The following is a 22,004-nucleotide window of genomic DNA, read 5'->3' on the forward strand; positions in this document are numbered from 1 at the left end:
GGTTAGGGTGGATGGGTAGGTGTGGGTGGGTATAGGTGGGTGGGTGGGTAGAGGTGGGTGGGTGGGTGGGTAGAGGTGGGTGGGTGGAGTTGGGTAGGAATGGGTGGGTAGATGGTTAGGGTGGGGTCGGTAGGGGTGGGTGGTTGATTATGGTGGATGGGTGGGTGAGTAGGGGTGGGTGGATGGGTGGGTTGGTAGGGGTGGGTGGATGGGTGGGTGGGTAGGGGTGGATGGATGGTAGGTGGGTAGATAGGTTGGATGAAAAGTGGGTGGATGTGTGTGTGGGGGGGGGGGGCGGTGGGGAAGGGTAATCGTGCCCCGTTGCCGGGAGACAAAATCGAACGGCGACCTCCGGATCGCGATTTCCCGGGCGTGCTGACCACCGCAGCGGCCGTGGCGGGCGGCTTGGCTTGCCGTGCATCGTCAAAACCGCCCTCTGCTCTGGCATTCCACGGTTCCTTCTGTGCAGAGTTTTGTCCCACCGTCTACCCAAAGAACACATCCCGACGGCTGCGACGAGGTCGTAGGGTCAAAGCCCCGGGGGCAGATGGGGGGGGGGAGCTGGCTATCTCGAGGGAAAGAGCTCGCAATGGCCGTGCCAAGAACATCGAGAAAGCATCTGGGGTCAGACCACCGCAGGTTAAGTGCCTCTCATCCCACCGAGTTCATCAATGGATGTTACCCTTTAAACTGGTATAAAACTGACACCTTTATACAAGGCATCATGTTTGCAATAACCACAACACAAGTAGTCAAAATGCAAACAAAAAGAAACAACTCTGTTTGCATTTTGACTGCTTGTGTTGTCAGTTTTGTACCAGTTTAAAGGGTAAAAACCTACTACTATATTTGCCACTGGTAAAGGAGATGTCTCATAGTGCAATGGACGTTTGTCAGAGTGAATGAGAACATCACCCGAGGTCCCGGGGGGTCATTCGTGCCCCCGAGTCTTTAAGTGTCTCAACAAAAAATAAAAAAGGAGCTCACATATAATCGCCATGTTGGGATCATTAGGGAACACACCCCCCTAAGGTGGCGGGGCTAGGTTCAAGCCTTGGGACTCGGTGCCACTTTGAAGGCCCGTAACAGCTATTGACAGCGATGCCGATGTTCCACATCCGAGCGTTTTGGTCCTTGTTGGAGACACTCGGCTGGCACACCTGAGAACCAAGGTTCAAACCCTGGGGGCCTGGGCATCTTTGACGGCTCAAAAATTAACCCGTAAAAACAAAGTTTTTCACTATAAATCTTTTATATGCGTGGCATCGGTTTTATTTTATTATTCATTTCTGTTTTTCTTGAGTAAGAGTTTCATTTTTATCACATTGGTATTTTAAATTAAATATAATTTTTTTTTTCCTAAAAAGTGGAAAATTTTGGAAAAAATTTTCACGAAAATAAATTGTCACGCACAACGAGTCTGTGTGCAAAATGTCAGCTCGATTGGATCACGGGAAGTGGGTTACAAAACGACCGAAAGATTTGCACGGTCGTAAGCGCGCAAGCAAGCAAGCAAGTGAACTTAATATAAAGGATTTAAAAATAGCCACGAATCACTGCGAGCCTAGGTTCGACCCCTGTGGATGGGTGCCTTGCTTGCGAGCCAGCGACGCCGAGAACCCGGGTTCGAGTGCCCGTGGTCTGGGCGTCCGTTGTCTTGTGAGCCAGACACACACAGTTCGAGCCCCGGCTCTGGCCGTCCCGGGGGGATGCGATGCGAGCGTTGCTGCGGCCGCTGCCGCTCACCTCGCTCCGAGTCGGTGAGTTGGAAGACGTCAGGGTGCTCGGGAAGGTCGGGCAAAACCGACATCCAGCCCAGCACGGAGACCACCTTGCACGGCACCGACTTAAACTGCACGGGTGGCACAAAGACACCCGATGAGTTAATGAGTTAATGATGTCACCCTGCTGCTGCTGCTGCTCTATTTAAGGCCGGGATCAAGTTCAAGTTCATTTATTTGGTGTAGTCCTGTGAGCCATTCGGCTCTTGAATCGGGTGCAACCGCAACAAACAAAAACATGAACAAGAAAACATCTTAAAGTGAATATGTGACTAAGTGTAAACAGGAAATCCAAGAAAAGACAGCAAAACATTGGAGAAATAGCACCGTACACCAACGCTGTGTGCAAAAATCCCAGTGGGATGCAAGTCAAATAACAACAACAACCACAAGACAACTTAGATTAAGGCCATCAGTCTAACTCCGTACTACAACAAACAAACATGGCCAAACGAATTGCCCGATGATGCTGGATGCAATTACCAGCGAAACGTCGTACTCAAAAATTGTAAATGTTGTGGTTTCACGCTTCAACACACCGGTGGGCTAAAGCAGTGAACTATTTGTCTTTTGTCAACGTGACACTTTTTTACTGATTGGCCGTGTCGGGTGGTGGAGGGTTACGACACATTTATAAATAACGTGATCTAACCCCAAAAACGTCGATTATGGACAAAGATCCCGTCCGACAGCCTCGAACAACAGACTCCGTTGGGAGCAAGCGGCGCCTACGAAGGTACTCGCTGTGACAGGTAACGCGCTAAAGGCTGAGTCGACCTTGGGGGAAGCCCACGTCCCGGTACAAATATTTTGACGCCGGTTGTTGGTCGCGAGCGGGAATCGAACTCGGGTCGCCTGGGTTCGTAGCGCAAGGCGCGACCCGCAACCCTGTCGCTCCCACGTTTATACGAAGACAAAGTTCCCCTGTGTAGCCATAACAGACTGCTGGGGCAAGTGCTGTTAGCGAGTAGCACCTATGAAGGCCGGCACGGCACACGAGGGGGTGGGTGGCCAGCACCACGCCCGGCCGCCTTTGTCTCCCCAGTGGCGATGTTTACACACCGCACCAGGAACTCATTTGTGTTTGAGTCAACCTAGGGGAGGCTCAGGACCGGTTCAGATAATCGCCACTGGTGTTGGGTCTATGGGCAGTGTTGAGTCTATAGGTAGTGTTGAGTCTATGGGTAGTGTTGAGTCTATGGGTAGTGTTGAGTCTGTGGGCAGTGTTGAGTCTGTGGGCAGTGTTGAGTCTATGAGCAGTGTTGAGTCTATGAGCAGTGTTGAGTCTATGGGCAGTGTTGAGTCTATGGGCAGTGTTGAGTCTATGAGCAGTGTTGAGTCTATGGGCAGTGTTGAGTCTATGGGCAGTGTTGAGTCTATGGGCAGTGTTAGTCTATGGGCAGTGTTTAGTCTATGGGCAGTGGTGAATCTATGGGCAGTGTTAGTCTATGGGCAGTGTTGAGCCTATGGGCGGTGTTGAGTCTATGGGCAGTGTTGAGTCTGTGGGCAGTGTTGAGTCTGTGGGCAGTGTTGAGTCTATGGGCAGTGTTGAGTCTATGGGCAGTGGTGAATCGATGGGCAGTGTTAGTCTATGGGCAGTGTTGAGCCTATGGGCGGTGTTGAGTCTATGGGCAGTGTTGAGTCTGTGGGCAGTGTTGAGTCTATGGGCAGTGTTGAGTCTATGGGCAGTGTTGAGTCTATGGGCAGTGTTGAGTCTATGAGCAGTGTTGAGTCTATGGGCAGTGTTGAGTCTATGAGCAGTTACACTATGAGATCTCTTTTACCAGTGGCAAAATATAATGGTAGGTTTTTACCCTTTTAACTGGTACAAAACTGACACCTTTATTCAAGGCATCATGTTTGCAATGACCACAACACAAGTAGTCAATAAAGCAAACAAAAAGAAGCAACTCTGATAAGGATAATAATATGCACTGTCCTTGAAGTTGATTGGCCCACACCCGAGACGGCTTTCTTTAGAGCCTAGTCCCCATTGGTGTAGGGCCAGATGACACCAGAAGGCGTACAACTCAAAAACAGTGCAATATCAGAGTATTGAGAGTTCGGGCAAAACATTTACACTATGAGATCTCTTTTACCAGTGGCAAAATATAATGGTAGGTTTTTACCCTTTTAACTGGTACAAAACTGACACCTTTATTCAAGGCATCATGTTTGCAATGACCACAACACAAGTAGTCAATAAAGCAAACAAAAAGAAGCAACTCTGATAAGGATAATAATATGCACTGTCCTTGAAGTTGATTGGCCCACACCCGAGACGGCTTTCTTTAGAGCCTAGTCCCCATTGGTGTAGGGCCAGATGACACCAGAAGGCGTACAACTCAAAAACAGTGCAATATCAGAGTATTGAGAGTTCGGGCAAAACATTTACACTATGAGATCTCTTTTACCAGTGGCAAAATATAATGGTAGGTTTTTACCCTTTTAACTGGTACAAAACTGACACCTTTATTCAAGGCATCATGTTTGCAATGACCACAACACAAGTAGTCAATAAAGCAAACAAAAAGAAGCAACTCTGATAAGGATAATAATATGCACTGTCCTTGAAGTTGATTGGCCCACACCCGAGACGGCTTTCTTTAGAGCCTAGTCCCCATTGGTGTAGGGCCAGATGACACCAGAAGGCGTACAACTCAAAAACAGTGCAATATCAGAGTATTGAGAGTTCGGGCAAAACATTTACACTATGAGATCTCTTTTACCAGTGGCAAAATATAATGGTAGGTTTTTACCCTTTTAACTGGTACAAAACTGACACCTTTATTCAAGGCATCATGTTTGCAATGACCACAACACAAGTAGTCAATAAAGCAAACAAAAAGAAGCAACTTCAAGGACAGTGCATATTATTATCCTTATCAGAGTTGCTTCTTTTTGTTTGCTTTATTGACTACTTGTGTTGTGGTCATTGCAAACATGATGCCTTGAATAAAGGTGTCAGTTTTGTACCAGTTAAAAGGGTAAAAACCTACCATTATATTTTGCCACTGGTAAAAGAGATCTCATAGTGTAAATGTTTTGCCCGAACTCTCAATACTCTGATATTGCACTGTTTTTGAGTTGTACGCCTTCTGGTGTCATCTGGCCCTACACCAATGGGGACTAGGCTCTAAAGAAAGCCGTCTCGGGTGTGGGCCAATCAACTTCAAGGACAGTGCATATTATTATCCTTATCAGAGTTGCTTCTTTTTGTTTGCTTTATTGACTACTTGTGTTGTGGTCATTGCAAACATGATGCCTTGAATAAAGGTGTCAGTTTTGTACCAGTTAAAAGGGTAAAAACCTACCATTATATTTTGCCACTGGTAAAAGAGATCTCATAGTGTAAATGTTTTGCCCGAACTCTCAATACTCTGATATTGCACTGTTTTTGAGTTGTACGCCTTCTGGTGTCATCTGGCCCTACACCAATGGGGACTAGGCTCTAAAGAAAGCCGTCTCGGGTGTGGGCCAATCAACTTCAAGGACAGTGCATATTATTATCCTTATCAGAGTTGCTTCTTTTTGTTTGCTTTATTGACTACTTGTGTTGTGGTCATTGCAAACATGATGCCTTGAATAAAGGTGTCAGTTTTGTACCAGTTAAAAGGGTAAAAACCTACCATTATATTTTGCCACTGGTAAAAGAGATCTCATAGTGTAAATGTTTTGCCCGAACTCTCAATACTCTGATATTGCACTGTTTTTGAGTTGTACGCCTTCTGGTGTCATCTGGCCTTACACCAATGGGGACTAGGCTCTAAAGAAAGCCGTCTCGGGTGTGGGCCAATCAACTTCAAGGACAGTGCATATTATTATCCTTATCAGAGTTGCTTCTTTTTGTTTGCTTTATTGACTACTTGTGTTGTGGTCATTGCAAACATGATGCCTTGAATAAAGGTGTCAGTTTTGTACCAGTTAAAAGGTTAAAACCTACCATTCTATGAGCAGTGTTGAGTCTATGGGCAGTGTTGAGTCTATGGGCAGTGTTGAGTCTATGAGCAGTGTTGAGTCTATGGGCAGTGTTGAGTCTATGAGCAGTGTTGAGTCTATGAGCAGTGTTGAGTCTATGGGCAGTGTTGAGTCTATGGGCAGTGTTGAGTCTATGGGCAGTGTTGAGTCTATGAGCAGTGTTGAGTCTATGGGCAGTGTTGAGTCTATGAGCAGTGTTGAGTCTATGAGCAGTGTTGAGTCTATGGGCAGTGTTGAGTCTATGGGCAGTGTTGAGTCTATGAGCAGTGTTGAGTCTATGGGCAGTGTTGAGTCTATGGGTAGTGTTGAGTCTATGGGCAGTGTTGAGTCTATGAGCAGTGTTGAGTATATGGGCAGTGTTGAGTCTATGAGCAGTGTTGAGTATATGGGCAGTGTTGAGTCTATGAGCAGTGTTGAGTCTATGGGCAGTGTTGAGTCTATGGGCAGTGTTGAGTCTATGGGTTGTGTGTATGTTGAACTTCTTCCGCACCGTACGTAGGCAACCGTGCGAATCCTCGGTGCGGGACACACATTGAGCAGGGTGCTGCCGAGGTGTTGGGTTTGAGTACGGGGTCACAGCTAGGGGGAGTAGGTAGGTGAGGGGGGGGGGTAGGTGAGGGTGGTGGTGAGGTGGTGGGGGGGGTAGGTGAGGGGGGTGGGGGGTAACGTACGTGCTTCCTCTCGGTGGCCTTGAGAGCCTTGGAGGGGTAGTAGATGAGCAGCGAGCCGCTGAGTGCCACCCAGAATCGCGTCCACGATGACAGCTACACACAGACAAAGATCCCCACCCCCCCGGCGTAGCCTTCAACACACTGTTGGGGCAAGTGGCGGCGCCTACGAAGGGAGCGGGTGGGCAGCGCCACGCCCGGCGGCTATGTACGGTGCGAAAGAAGTTCAACATACGCACATACACACTGCCCATAGACTCAACACTGCCCATAGACTCAACACTGCCCATAGACTCAACACTACCCATAGACTCAACACTACCCATAGACTCAACACTGCCCATAGACTCAACACTACCCATAGACTCAACACTGCCCATAGACTCAACACTGCCCATAGACTCAACACTGCCCATAGACTCAACACTACCCATAGACTCAACACTGCCCATAGACTCAACACTACCCATAGACTCAACACTGCCCATAGACTCAACACTACCCATAGACTCAACACTGCCCATAGACTCAACACTGCCCATAGACTCAACACTGCCCATAGACTCAACACTACCCATAGACTCAACACTACCCATAGACTCAACACTGCCCATAGACTCAACACTGCCCATAGACTCAACACTGCCCATAGACTCAACACTGCCCATAGACTCAACACTGCCCATAGACTCAACACTACCCATAGACTCAACACTACCCATAGACTCAACACTACCCATAGACTCAACACTGCCCATAGACTCAACACTGCCCATAGACTCAACACTGCCCATAGACTCAACACTACCCATAGACTCAACACTGCCCATAGACTTAACACTGCCCATAGACTCAACACTGCCCATAGACTCAACACTGCCCATAGACTCAACACTACCCATAGACTCAACACTACCCATAGACTCAACACTGCCCATAGACTCAACACTGCCCATAGACTCAACACTACCCATAGACTCAACACCGCCCATAGATTCAACACTGCCCATAGACTCAACACTGCCCACAGACTCAACACTGCCCACAGACTCAACACTACCCACAGACTCAACACTGCCCATAGACTCAACACTGCCCACAGACTCAACACTACCCACAGACTCAACACTACCCATAGACTCAACACTGCACCTCCGATTAGCATGGTCGGCTACGTTCGGTCAAAAAGAAGTTCAACGTACACACGCGCATCCTGCATTGCTGCAATCATCACGCGCCCGACTAGCATAGACTCCACACGCGGTCCACAGCCGTCTATCGCACGCAGCAGCAGGGCAGAGGTCGCAACCGGGTACCCGATACCCGTACCCTACCCGGCCGGGTACGGGTAGCCGTTTGCGACCCTGGTGCAGCCGGGTACGGGTACGGGTAACGAATCAAAACCCGTTTGCGACCTCTGTAGCAGGGCCACGCTGAACTGACGAAGGAGGGCGGGGAGCGGTCTTACCGCCGGCTTGCGCCCGTCCTTGAGCAGGGTCTTCCTCTTGAGCGCTCCCTCGATGGTGACGGCGCCGGCTGCAGGGCTGGTCACCCCCGACAGCGGGGTGGCGGGGGAACTGCAGGGGACAGAGAGACAACTTGTATTTAAGAGCTTGCATCTTGAATCGCTGCCTCACTTGATGCAGCAAATCTGGCTGTGACGGTCCCACCTGATGACGGAGACTTGTGTTGCCTCCGAAACGTCGTGATTTTTTATTATTTTATTTATAAATTTTAATTTCATTTTTTTACCTACGTGACTTTACCGAAAGAACTAAGAGTATGAATGCTTGCAGTCACGAAAGATTCAAATCTAGAATTAGGACAGAGACAACTTTACAAAATTATTTTTTCTTTCAGTGAGGCCTGGGCCCCGGGCCAGATTCGAATTGCCCTACGAGGCCGGCGTATGAACGCTTCGCTACTGGGAGAGGTCGCAACCGGGTACCCGATACCCGTACCCTACCCGATACCCGGCTACCCATACCCGGCCGGGTACGGGTAGCCGTTTGCGACCCTGGTGCGGTCGGGTACGGGTATGGGTAAGGAATCAAAACCCGTTTGCGACCTCTGGTTCCGGGTCAGCTCGGCAAACGGCCGGTGGGAAACCATCCGGGGCTCTGCGCCGGCTCGGCTCGGATGCGCCAGGGGAAAAGCGGTGACGGCGTTCGGACGGACGGCGGCCCCGGCTCACGAGCACGTCCGCCGCGTGGGAAGCCCACGAGCTCCAAAATTCGTGGTCACAGTTCGAATCGGCCTCTCCGTTCATTCGCCCGCTCCGTGTGAGGACGGCAAAACGAGCACCGCTCCCTGAAGGGGTGGAGCAGTGCGGCGCAGCGGTTTCGCGCGCCGCACTACCAAGGGCAGCGCAGACGCGAGTTCAACTCCCGGCCACGGCTAGCAACCGGTGGGGGACGCCGGTTCGCTCCAAACGCCACAGCAGGTCCCAACCGGCCAAACGTCGCCCGCCCGCAAACCCCCCACGATTCCCACCGCCGCCGCCGCCGCTTCCCCGCCGAGCACCCTCTGGGCGGTGCTAGCGAGCGGGACGGCGAGAGCAGAGAGCAGGCGGCGTTCCGTTTTTGCCGCGGTCGTCGTGGAAGCAAGAGGGGGCCACCGGGGGATGGGGGTGGGAACCGTGCGAGGGTTTAGCCGAGGTTAAGAGCCACGGTGTTGGCCCACGTTGCAGTCCCAGTGGTACCGTGAAGGAGTTTGGTAATCGCGGGAGGGGGGGGGGTAAGGAGGAGGAGCGGCGGACAGATGATTAGTTTCAACCTCCACGCAGACGTTTAAAGGAAGATGCCGCCCGGTTCTTAATTCCAACCAGGCTATGTGGCTGAGACCCATAGACTCACACAGAGATCCGTAGACTAACATGCCAACCAGGCTATGCGGCTGAGACCCATAGACTTACACAGAGATCCGTAGACTAACATGCCAACCAGGCTATGTGGCTGAGACCCATAGACTTACACAGAGATCCGTAGACTAACATGCCAACCAGGGTATGCGGCTGAGACCCATAGACTTACACAGAGATCCGTAGACTAACATGCCGACCAGGCTATGCAGCTGAGACCCATAGACTCACACACAGATCCGTAGACTAACATGCCAAACAGGCTATGCGGCTGAGACCCATAGACTCACACAGAGATCCGTAGACTAACATGCCGACCAGGCTATGCAGCTGAGACCCATAGACTCACACAGAGATCCGTAGACTAACATGCCAAACAGGCTATGCGGCTGAGACCCATAGACTTACACAGAGATCCGTAGACTAACATGCCAACCAGGCTATGCGGCTGAGACCCATAGACTTACACAGAGATCCGTAGACTAACATGCCAACCAGGGTATGCGGCTGAGACCCATAGACTTACACAGAGATCCGTAGACTAACATGCCAACCAGGCTATGTGGCTGAGACCCATAGACTTACACAGAGATCCGTAGACTAACATGCCAACCAGGCTATGCAGCTGAGACCCATAGACTCACACACAGATCCGTAGACTAACATGCCAAACAGGCTATGCGGCTGAGACCCATAGACTCACACAGAGATCCGTAGACTAACATGCCAAACAGGCTATGCGGCTGAGACCCATAGACTCACACAGAGATCCGTAGACTAACATGCCAAACAGGCTATGCAGCTGAGACCCATAGACTCACACAGAGATCCGTAGACTAACATGCAAACCAGGCTATGCGGCTGAGATCCATAGACTTACACAGAGATCCGTAGACTAACATGCCAACCAGGCTATGTGCCTGAGACCCATAGACTTACACAGAGATCCGTAGACTAACATGCCAACCAGGCTATGCGGCTGAGACCCATAGACTCACACAGAGATCCGTAGACTAACATGCAAACCAGGCTATGCGGCTGAGACCCATAGACTCACACAGAGATCCGTAGACTAACATGCCAACCAGTTATGTGGCTGAGACCCATAGACTCACACAGAGATCCGTAGACTAACATGCCAACCAGGCTATGCAGCTGAGACCCATAGACTTACACAGAGATCCGTAGACTAACATGCCAACTAGGCTATGCGGCTGAGACCCATAGACTTACACAGAGATCCGTAGACTAACATGCCAACCAGGCTATGCGGCTGAGACCCATAGACTTACACAGAGATCCATAGACTAACATGCCAACCAGGCTATGTGCCTGAGACCCATAGACTTACACAGAGATCCGTAGACTAACATGCCAACCAGGCTATGCGGCTGAGACCCATAGACTCACACAGAGATCCGTAGACTAACATGCCAACCAGGCTATGCGGCTGAGACCCATAGACTTACACAGAGATCCGTAGACTAACATGCCAACCAGGCTATGCGGCTGAGACCCATAGACTTACACAGAGATCCGTAGACTAACATGCCAACCAGGGTATGCGGCTGAGACCCATAGACTTACACAGAGATCCGTAGACTAACATGTCAACCAGGCTATGTGGCTGAGACCCATAGACTTACACAGAGATCCGTAGACTAACATGCCAACCAGGCTATGCAGCCGAGACCCATAGACTCACACAGAGATCCGTAGACTAACATGCCAAACAGGCTATGCGGCTGAGACCCATAGACTCACACAGAGATCCGTAGACTAACATGCAAACCAGGCTATGCGGCTGAGATCCATAGACTTACACAGAGATCCGTAGACTAACATGCCAACCAGGCTATGTGCCTGAGACCCATAGACTTACACAGAGATCCGTAGACTAACATGCCAACCAGGCTATGCGGCTGAGACCCATAGACTCACACAGAGATCCGTAGACTAACATGCAAACCAGGCTATGTGGCTGAGACCCATAGACTCACACAGAGATCCGTAGACTAACATGCCAACCAGTTTTGTGGCTGAGACCCATAGACTCACACAGAGATCCGTAGACTAACATGCCAACCAGGCTATGCAGCTGAGACCCATAGACTTACACAGAGATCCGTAGACTAACATGCCAACTAGGCTATGCGGCTGAGACCCATAGACTTACACAGAGATCCGTAGACTAATATGCCAACCAGGCTATGCGGCTGAGACCCATAGACTTACACAGAGATCCATAGACTAACATGCCAACCAGGCTATGTGCCTGAGACCCATAGACTTACACAGAGATCCGTAGACTAACATGCCAACCAGGCTATCTGGCTGAGACCCATAGACTTACACAGAGATCCATAGACTAACATGCCAACCAGGCTATGTGCCTGAGACCCATAGACTTACACAGAGATCCGTAGACTAACATGCCAACCAGGCTATGCGGCTGAGACCCATAGACGCACACAGAGATCCGTAGACTAACATGCCAAACCAGGCTATGCGGCTGAGACTCATAGACTTACACAGAGATCCGTAAACTAACATGCCAAACCGGGCAACTCACTGGAGCAGCACACCCTACATGACATAGCATCTGGCTGTTGTGTTTATTGGAGAGAGGGGTGGCGGGGAGGGGGCATTGCATCTTCCTTTAAAATATTCATCAGCATTGGAGCTCCCGACGCAAGAAAAGCATCCCGCCACCTGTGAACGCCGACCAATCAAACGCCTGCGGAGAGAGGGGAGAGAGGGGGGAGAGGACGGAGGGAGGGAGGGAGACTGGCGGAAGGAGCTGCATGCATGGCGAGGAAGTGAGGGTGGCGTGAGGAGCAGGAGGAGGGGAGGAGGTTGGTACCTGCCGTACGTGTACCGACCGCGGTACGCGCTGTGGTTCCCATCGCGGCTCAGAGGGCCCAGGGATGCGTATAAGCGCACCCTGGCACCGTCACAGAGGGGGGGGGGGGGGTGGAGATGCAGGCATGGGATGAGGACATGGGAGGGAGCATGGGAGGGAGGGTGGGAGGGAGGGTGGGAGGGCATGGGAGGGAGGGTGGGAGGGAGGGTGGGAGGGAGGGCATGAGAGGGAGCATGGGAGGGAGCATGGGAGGGAGGGCATGGGAGGGAGGGTGGGAGGGAGGGCATGGGAGGGAGGGTGGGAGGGAGGGTGGGAGGGAGGGTGGGAGGGAGGGTGGGAGAGAGGGCATGGGAGGGAGGGGCATGGGAATGCCCACGACATCTGCCAGGAGAAGAGTGGCCAGTTTGTCACTGCGCTGCCGCGGCATTGCCACGGTCACCCCTCGCCTCTCTCTCGCCTCTCTCTCGCGCCGCCCTCACAACGCAACCGCCGTGCGACGACAGCGACCCGCATCACGCGCTGCACCAGTCGCGGGCGGGATACGCGTGGCCTCCATGGGACCGAGGGGGTGGGGTGGGGGGGCATTTTGTCCAGGGAACCGATCCACGGTAGAGGGTGGCGGGTGGGGGGGGTAGTGCGCCCGCACCCCGAGCAGAGGTCGCAACCGGGTACCCGATACCCGTACCCTACCCGATACCCGTACCCTACCCGATACCCGGCTACCCATACCCGGCCGGGTACGGGTACGGGTAGCTGTTTGCGACCCTGGTGCGGCCGGGTACGGGTAGGCCGTGAGTCACTGGTGAGTCACCGTTTGTCACTCATTTCGGGTAGGGTACGGGTAGGGAACGGGTACCTGTACCCGGCCGGGTACGGGTAGCCATTTGCAACCCTGGTGCGGCCGGGTACGGGTACTGGTAAGGAATCAAAACCCGTTTGCGACCTCTGACCCCGAGTATTTGCAGGATGCGGGGATGGGGGGGTGGTGTAGGTGGGGAGATGTGCGGTGCGTCTTGTGTACCTCTCAAACTGAGGCCACGCGACGTCCTCACTCTGCTGGGAGCTCTCGCTGCTGCCTGGAGGTGCACACACAAAGACAAAGGTCCCCCCCCCGAGCGTAGCAACCTTCAAAACACTGCTGGGGCAAGTGCTGTTGGGCGAGCAGCGGCCTGCGAAAGCCGGCAGGGCGCACGAGGCGGGGGGGGCGGGCGCCCGGCACCACGGCAGAGCCGATGTTTACCACACACACCGCACCGGGCACTCGTTTAAGGCCGAGTCGACCTAGGGGAGGTCCGGCACCGGTCCGGATATTCAACAGTGGTTTCTGCCGGGTTCATAACGCAGCGCGCTAACCGCCGAGCCCACCGCTCATCCACACACGTAACAACAAAGACAAAGATCTCCCGTATAGCCTGTAACAGACTGTTCGGGCAAGTGCTGTTAGCGAGCAGCGACTACAAAGGCCGAACTCGGGTCGCCGGGTTCGAAGCGCTAACCGCTGCACCACCGCTCCCCACATCAAAGATCCCCCATATAGCCTCAACAGACTGTAGGGGCAAGTGCTGTTAGCGAGCACCTATGAAGGCCGGAACGGCACACGAGGGGGTGGGTGGCCAGTACCACGCCCGACCGCCTTTGTCTCCCCCAGTGGCGATGTTTACACATCGCACAGGATACTCATTTGAGGCTGCGTCGACCTAGGGGAGGCCCAGGACCGTTTCAGATAATTGCCACTAGTGTTGGCTGCGAGCGGAAATCGAACCCGGGTCGCCAGGTTCGTAGCACGGCGAGCTAACCACTACACTACTGCATCCCGTGTACATACGTACACAGACGCACACACGTGTACACGCACACGCAGACACATGGGTATATATATATGAGGGAGTATATAAGTGGGTAACTGTATGAGTGAGGGCATGAGTGAGTAAGTGTATGAGTGACTGAGTGGATGCATGAGTGAATGAGTGACTAAATGGGTGAGTGTGTGCATGAGTGAGTGTATGAGTGACTAAGTGAGTGATTGAGTGGATGTAAAAGTGGGTATACGAGTGAGTTCATGAATGAGAATGTGAGCGAGTGAGCATATGAGCAAGTGAGCTTATGAGCGAGCGAGCGAGTTAGTAAGTGAGTGTATGAGCGAGTGCGTGTAAAAGTGAGCGTATGAGTGCGCCTATGAGCGTGTGAATGAGCGAGCAAGTTAGTGTATGAGTGAGTGTATGAGCGAGTGATTGGATAAGTGAGTGTATGAGTGCGTGTACGAGTGAGTTTATCAGCGAGTGAGTGTGTGTATGAGCGAGCGAAAGAGTGCGTGCGTGTATGAATGTGTGTACGAGTGTGTGTACGAGTGTATGAGTGAGTGTATGAGTGAGTGAGCGTATGAGCGAGTGAGTGAGCGCATGAGCGAGAGAGTGCGTGTATGAGCGAGTGAGTGCGTGTATGAGCGAGTGAGTGAGCGTATGAGCGCGTGAGTGCGTGTATGAGCGAGTGAGTGAGCGTATGAGCGAGTGAGCGAGTGAGTGAGCGTATGAGCGAGTGAGTGCGTGTATGAGCGAGTGAGTGAGCGTATGAGCGAGTGAGTGAGCGTATGAGCGCGTGAGTGCGTGTATGAGCGATTGACTGAGCGTATGAGCGAGTGAGTGCGTGTATGAGCTAGTGAGTGCGTGTATGAGCGAGTGAGTGAGTGTATGAACGAGTGAGTGCGTGTGCGAGCGAGTGAGTGCGCGTACGAGCAAGCGAGTGGGCGAGCGAGCGAGCGACAGAGCGGGTGAGCGAGCGAGTGCGCACATGGGCAAGTGAGTGGGCGAGCGAGAGAGTGGGCGAGCGAGCGGGGCGATTGAGCGAGCGAGCGTACCGAGGGAGAGCCCGTTGGAGGCGGAGGTGGCGTGGTTGCGGGGCGACGTGCCGCCACCCCCCTCCAACACGCTGTCGTCCAGCAGGTGTCTCGCGCGGCCGTGCGGGAAGGTGGCGCTCCGCACCTCCACGTCGCTCAGACGCGGCACCATGCTGAGCACAAAACACAAACAGGTTACGGTTAATGATAATTGGTGTTTAACCCTTCTATCTGGCAACAAATCTGACACCTTCTTTACAAGGAGTCATGTTTGCATAGACCACAATACCTGCAGTCATAATGCAAACAAAAAACACAACTCTGATAATGTATGCATTGATAATTGTTTTTTTACCCTTCTATCTGGCAACAAAACTGACACCTTCTTTACAAGGAGTCATGTTTGCATAGACCACAATACCTGCAGTCATAATGCAAACAAAAAACACAACTCTGATAATGTATGCATTGATAATTGTTTTTTTACCCTTCTATCTGGCAACAAAACTGACACCTTTTTTACAAGGAGTCATGTTTGCATAGACCACAATACCTGCAGTCATAATGCAAACAAAAAACACAACTCTGATAATGTATGCATTGATAATTGTTTTTTTACCCTTCTATCTGGCAACAAAACTGACACCTTCTTTACAAGGAGTCATGTTTGCATAGACCACAATACCTGCAGTCATAATGCAAACAAAAAACACAACTCTGATAATGTATGCATTGATAATTGTTTTTTTACCCTTCTATCTGGCAACAAAACTGACACCTTTTTTACAAGGAGTCATGTTTGCATAGACCACAATACCTGCAGTCACAATGCAAGCAAAAAACACAACTCTGATAATGTGCACTGTCCTTGAAGTTGATTGGTCCACACCCGAGACAGCTTTCCTTAGAGCCTAGTCTCACATGGTGTTGGACCAGATGACGCCAAAAGGCGCACAACTCAAAGACTGCAGGTATTGTGGTCTATGCAAACATGACTCCTTGTAAAAAAAGGTGTCAGTTTTGTTGCCAGATAGAAGGGTAAAACACCAATTATCATATTTTTTCCTGGCAAATGAGGTTCCAATGGTGAGGTGACGGTTAAGTTAATGGGTTCATGAGTCGGTTACACACAAGTAGCTCAGGTTGTGGCTGGTTAGGTTAATGAGGAATGCATCAATCACTCACCAGTAGCCCAGGCTGTGGCTCTTGCGGTGTCTCTGTGCCGGGAGGCACCGGGCTCCCACCCCCGGCGGGGTGGACACGACGGGGGATCCGCGCGGTGCCAAGCAAGGCGGCGCCGGGCGAGTGGTGGGGCCCGGTGAGGGGGGGGGCCGGGCAGGGGGCGTGAACTGTCAGGGGTGGGGGTAGAGGGGGGGCGGTGGAGGATGACAGCATGGATTACGCAATCGAATCATTTTTCTTGGTTCTATCGGTGAAGTCGCGTAGAAGGGAAATAATAAAATAATAAAACAATAAAATTCTCACGACGTTTCGACTGCAACACAAGCAATCGTCATCAGGTGTGGGATAGCGCGCGACGCACCAAACCCAGTTCAATGCGCCTTTCCTTTTTCGGACACGCCCCTTCTTCCTCAAGCCCCGCCTCTTACTTGTTAGGCCCCGCCTCTTGCTGGTTAGGCCCCACCCCTCAGGACACGGGGGGTGGGGTGGCACTTGTTTGAATAGCAACAACGTAGCACGTGACTAGGATCGGATGACGACGGCCGAACCAACGTGACGATCGCACTGCTCACGAAGCGATTGATCATTTCGTAATAAGACTCTTCGAGACGACTTGTGGAATCCGTCTTTTATTCACTTTGGGTTACATCTACTTCACGCTGCTGGTAGACAACGTGAAGTGACAGATAGACCGAGAGAGACACACTGCCACGTGGCAACTCGGAGCCCCGCTCCCGCTTGGCCCCTTCCTCCGTTGGTTCCCGTTCTGACCACGTGTCGTTCATCTCCACCCCTATTTAATACCCGGGTCACGTGGTGCGTTTCAGCCAATTCTCGTTAGCCTGCGTCGAATCTTCCAGGCTCCCTCCGTCAGCTCCCGGGAGCACGCCCCTGACTCGTCTCCCCATTGGCTGTGGCCAAAGCCAGCAGAACCAATCTCCATAGCTGTCACCCTTCCATCACGTCAGGGCCACGCCCCCAGGCTTCCCCCCATTGGCTGTAAACCAGGACCGGCAGAGCCAATCACCATGACAAGGTGTGATACGTCAGTGAGCCGGATATTCTCATATTACAATTTTTACTGAGCGTCGGTCGGAGCGGTCGTCGGACAACGCGATTAGTCGACCGCCAAAAAACCCGAGTGTGACCACCTCGGCCTTCCAACTCGTGAGTCGACCTCTCCGAATCGCGAGCTCGCCACGCCCCGGCTGTGAAAACGAGAATCTTTGATTCGTTGAATGAGACGAGAAAAATCGGGGCAAACCTGGGACGTCTTCTCTCGACGAGGAGAGCCGGGGCGTGCTCGCACCGGGCTCAATCTGAAGGGACAGCCTGCACACACGGACACACACACACAGAAAGATCCCCCAGTAAATAGCCTGAACACACTGTTGGGGCAAGCGTGGTTAGCGAGCACCAATGAAGGTCGGAATGGCACACGAGGGGGTGGGTGGACAGCACCGCGCCCGGCCGCCTTTGTCTCCCCAATGGCGATGTTTACACACTGCACCAGGTACTCATTTGAGGCCGAGTTGACCTAGGAGAGGCAGAGGCCCCGGACCGGTTCAGATAATCATCACTGGTGTTGGCCGTGGGTGGGCATCGAACTCAGCTTGCCAGGTTCACCGTGTGTGGTATAGCTAACCAGCTATACGAAGGCCGGCACGGCACAAGAGACGGTGGGTTGGTTGACACCTCGCCCGCCCGCCCGCCCGCCTTTGTCTCCCCCAGTGCTGATGTTAACACGTCAGCCCCGCACACGCGCGTCCATCGCCGCAAGCGAGTGCACCACTCACTTGTAATTATCGTCCTCTACGAACTTTTGCAGCTCTTCGATGTAACGCACGGACTTGAGATACTTCTGCACGTGGCTCAGGAAAGGCAGCTCTGCACCAAGACACAGACATTGTTTTTTTTATTAAACGGAACGCACAAACGGCACGGCGCGCCGCGTGCTGCGGGCAGGCGCGGCCCGAGAAGAGCAGAGACCACCCAAAAAAAACTAAACGCGACGTCCAAAACGAACCGTGTAGCCAGCGTAACTTGCAAGGCGGCAGCGGAGATGCAGAGGTCGTGAGCGGGAATCGAACTCGGGTCGCCGGGTTCGTAGCGGGGCGCACCAGTCGGTGCGCTGCCCCATTATTACAAGAGGTTTTTTTTGGGTCACAGCGCGTAAATATGAATATTGTGCCGTTAAATCCGCCGCCACCACCACCCGAAACGGCCAATCGGTGAGGTTGTGTCACGTAAACAAAACGTGGCCAATCCGTTACGAGTTCAGGCACACACCGCTTGTGTGTTGGAGAGTTAAACCCACTGCAACATTTACAATTCGTTACTAGTACAGCACTAACCGGTTGTGTGCTGGAGAGTAAACCCACTACAACATTGACAATTCGATTCTAGTACAGCACTAACCGGTTGTGTGCTGGAGAGTAAACCCACTACAACATTTACAATTCGTTACTAGTACAGCACTAACCGGTTGCTGTGTTGGAGAGTTAAACCCACTACAACATTTACAATTCGATTCTAGTACAGCACTAACCGGTTGCTGTGTGTTCGAGAGTTAAACCCACTACAACATTGACAATTCGTTACTAGTACAGCACTAACCGCTTGTGTGTTGGAGAGTAAGCCCACTTCAACATTCGAGTAGTGTGACATTTCGCCAGGAATTATAACTCGGCATCATTAAGACTGTTTCCGTCTTAATGGGGGATAAATGTGATGCAAACGCATGCATTCCTACAAAGACAAAGACCCCCGTATAGCCTTAACAGACTGTTGGGGCAAGTGCTGTTAGCGAGCACCTATGAAGGCCAGAACGGCACACGAGGAGGTGGGTGGCCAGCACCACGCCCGGCCGCCTTTGTGTCCCCTGTGGCGATGTTTAAACATCGCACCAAGTACTCATTTGAGGCCGAGTCGACCTAGAGGAAGCCCAGGACCGGTTCGGATAATCGTCAACCGGTGTTAGCTGTGAGCGGAAATCGAACCCGGGTCGCCGGGTTCATAGCGCAGCGTAGCGCTAACCGCAACACCACCGCTCCCGACACACACGCGCACACAGCACAAGCACACTACATGGGCATGAGCACGCACGAACGCCCTCTAATGTAGAAACCTGGCAGCGCCCTCCGAAAAACAAGTCGGGAGAGAGTCGGTGAGGAGGCTAACCTAGGTCAACGCGAGTCATCGTAATGGCAACCCAAGCAACACCGACAACCCCCCGCTTATCCTTACATCTCCGCCCCCCTCCCCCGTTCAACGGCCATCACGAGCCCCTGTGTCTGGGGTAGAGGCAGCCAGGCCCTGGGTTCGAACCTAGGTTCACAGCGGCGTTGGTTCGAGTGTCTCGGGGGGATGGGTGGGGGGGCGGGAGTGGGGAGGGGAAAAAAAAATTGTGCCAATTTGCATAGCGGTCAACCCATCACGGTTTGCCCCGTATTCTTGTACGGGGAAGTTTTACAGCCGTTTCAACGCGGGCAAAAAAAAAATGTTTTTGTCTATTTGTTTGTGTTTCTCCCTTGCGATGGGACTTTGTAGGAAGAACTTTGAGGTTTATAAGGGGCGCGGAGTGACCAAGAAGGTCTGAATTGGTCTGTAACAAGGTAGGCGCTGATATTATATGGGGTTGACAGGGATGCCTTTGAGGTAGAGAGAAGGTACGCGACCACAAGGCAAAACGAACACGCACGCATTTTTCACTCGGTGAAGCACGCGTGCGTGCGTTCCACCACTCCATGGCAGCAAAGCGTCCGTCTGCGATGGTGGCGCGATTGCGAGTGCCTGCGTGCAAGAATGCGTGCGTGCGCGTCTGAGCGAGTGCGTGAGTGAGTGTGGCAGTGGACGAGAGATGTGGAGGTGATTGGGCTCGCCGATGACCGGTATACGGGGAGTGTCGGGATCGGTTGCTGTGAAGGAGGGGGGGCTCGTGAAGGACGCTGCCGCGCACACGCACCGATCTACCTTTGCGATGCAACTGCACGGGATCTCTCTGGCGTCCAACCGCGACGAGGGCGTCGCGATTTGTCGGTTACGGTCAAGACGCCCGCACAGTATTAACCGGGGCGGCCTGCCAGATTTGAAACCGCGAAACTCTGCGACAAAGGGGACCCCCCCCCCCCCCCCCCCGCACCACGGCAGGGCCCGCGTCACCGTTGCCCCCCCGCCCAACGTAATAGCTGGCCGGACGGAGAGACAACTGTCTGCCATGGTCCGCGTTTCGTAACGCACAAACGGTGCAAACGGGTTGAATAAAAATCGAATTGCTTTGAAAACAAAAAGAATGAAAAAATGAAGAAAAAAATGTAAGAAAAAAAGGAAATAAAAAAGATAGAAAAGGGAAAGAAAAAATGAAAGAAGAAAGAAATAAAAGAAAGAAAAAAAGAGAAAAAAGTACAAAAAAGGAAATAAAAAATTTAAATAAAAAGGAGAAAAGGATAGAAAAATGAAAGAAAAAAAGGAAAGAAGAAAGAAGTAAAGAAATAAAAGAAAGAAAAAAGATATAAAAAGAAAAAAAGGACTAAAAAGTAAAGAAAGAAAAGATAAAATTTACGAAAAGAGGAAAAAAAACCGAAAAGGATAGAAAAATGAAAGAAAAAAAGGAAAGAAGAAAGAAAGAAGCAAAGAAATAAAAGAAAGAAAAAAGATATAAAAAGAAAAAAAGGACAAAAAAGTAAAGAAAGAAAAGATAAAATTTACGAAAAAAGGAAAAAAAAACGAAAAGGATAGAAAAATGAACGAAAAAAAGGAAAGAAGAAAGAAAAAAGTAAAGAAATAAAAGAAAGAAAAAAGATATAAAAAGAAAAAAAGGACAAAAAAGTAAAGAAAAAAAAAGATACAAATTTACGAAAAAAGGAAAAAAAAACGAAAAGGATAGAAAAATGAAAGAAAAAAAGAAAAGAAAAAAGGAAAGAAATAAAAGAAAAACAGAAAAAGGGGCAAAAAAGGAAAGAAAAGGAAAAAATTAAGAAAAAAGTAAAGGATAGAAAAAGGAAAGAAAAAAAGGAAAGAAATGAGAGAAAGAAAAAAGACAAAAATTTTAAGAAAAAAAAAAGAAGAAAATTTATTTTAAAAAACCCACGAGCTGTGTCCTGGTCGACCCGCGGCGCTCCAGACGGCCCCGCCCGGGTCAAAGGTTACCGTAGTGGCAGGACTGCTGGAAGTCCGAGATGACCCTGAGGATGTTGTTCATCTGGATGGAGCGCTGTTCGTTCTCCATGATGCTGTCGGAGGCCGGGTACGCAGAGTCGATGTAGATGAGATCCGACAGGTAGATCCCTGCGTGGCGCACAGGGCAACGGTGGTGGGTTACACCTCCTCCGTGGACTCGCGGATGGCGCCCACCGCCAGTGTCCCTGCTCGTGCCAACGTACGTCGAGCGGCTATTCAACTAAACGACTTCGGAGGATATTTCGATCTTACGATAGCGACACGATAAAATTGCCATCGACATCCTAACATCGTTCGAGTATGCAGACGACGGACCAGCCCCTCCCCACCCAGCCCCCTCCCACCCCCCACCCAGCCCCTCCCTCCCCTCCCCTCCCCACCCCTCCCACCCCCCACCCAGCCCCACCCTCCCCTCCCCACCCAGCCCCACCCAGCCCCACCCCTCCTACCCACCACCCAGCCCCACCCTCCCCTCCCCACCCAGCCCCACCCCTCCTACCCCCCCACCCAGCCCCACCCTCCCCACCCTCCCCACCTAGCCCCTCCCCACCCAGCCTCTCCCCACCCTCCCCACCCAGCCCCTCCCCTCCCCTCCCATTTTTGGATGCACGGCGGAAACTCCACATTCCTCTGGCGGGAACGAGGCTTATCCATAGGACAA

The 22,004-nt window shown here is 51.7% G+C and overlaps 1 protein-coding gene across 1 annotated transcript in view; it reads right to left on the minus strand.

The window, feature by feature from the left end:
- RALGPS1 (Ral GEF with PH domain and SH3 binding motif 1) overlaps positions 1 to 22,004 on the minus strand; it is a 76,365-nt gene that overhangs the window by 7,047 nt on the left and 47,314 nt on the right. Inside the window, 11 exon segments of the mRNA XM_078619140.1 lie at positions 1,747 to 1,852; positions 6,431 to 6,523; positions 7,896 to 8,004; positions 12,151 to 12,231; positions 13,172 to 13,226; positions 15,005 to 15,156; positions 16,169 to 16,311; positions 16,313 to 16,332; positions 17,430 to 17,497; positions 17,962 to 18,052; positions 21,314 to 21,451. Of these exon segments, the coding sequence (XP_078475266.1) occupies positions 1,747 to 1,852; positions 6,431 to 6,523; positions 7,896 to 8,004; positions 12,151 to 12,231; positions 13,172 to 13,226; positions 15,005 to 15,156; positions 16,169 to 16,311; positions 16,313 to 16,332; positions 17,430 to 17,497; positions 17,962 to 18,052; positions 21,314 to 21,451 (1,056 nt within the window).

The sequence above is a fragment of the Lampetra planeri genome, chromosome 61, assembly GCF_965212315.1.
Source record: "Lampetra planeri chromosome 61, kcLamPlan1.2.h2, whole genome shotgun sequence".
Lineage (NCBI taxonomy): Eukaryota > Metazoa > Chordata > Hyperoartia > Petromyzontiformes > Petromyzontidae > Lampetra > Lampetra planeri.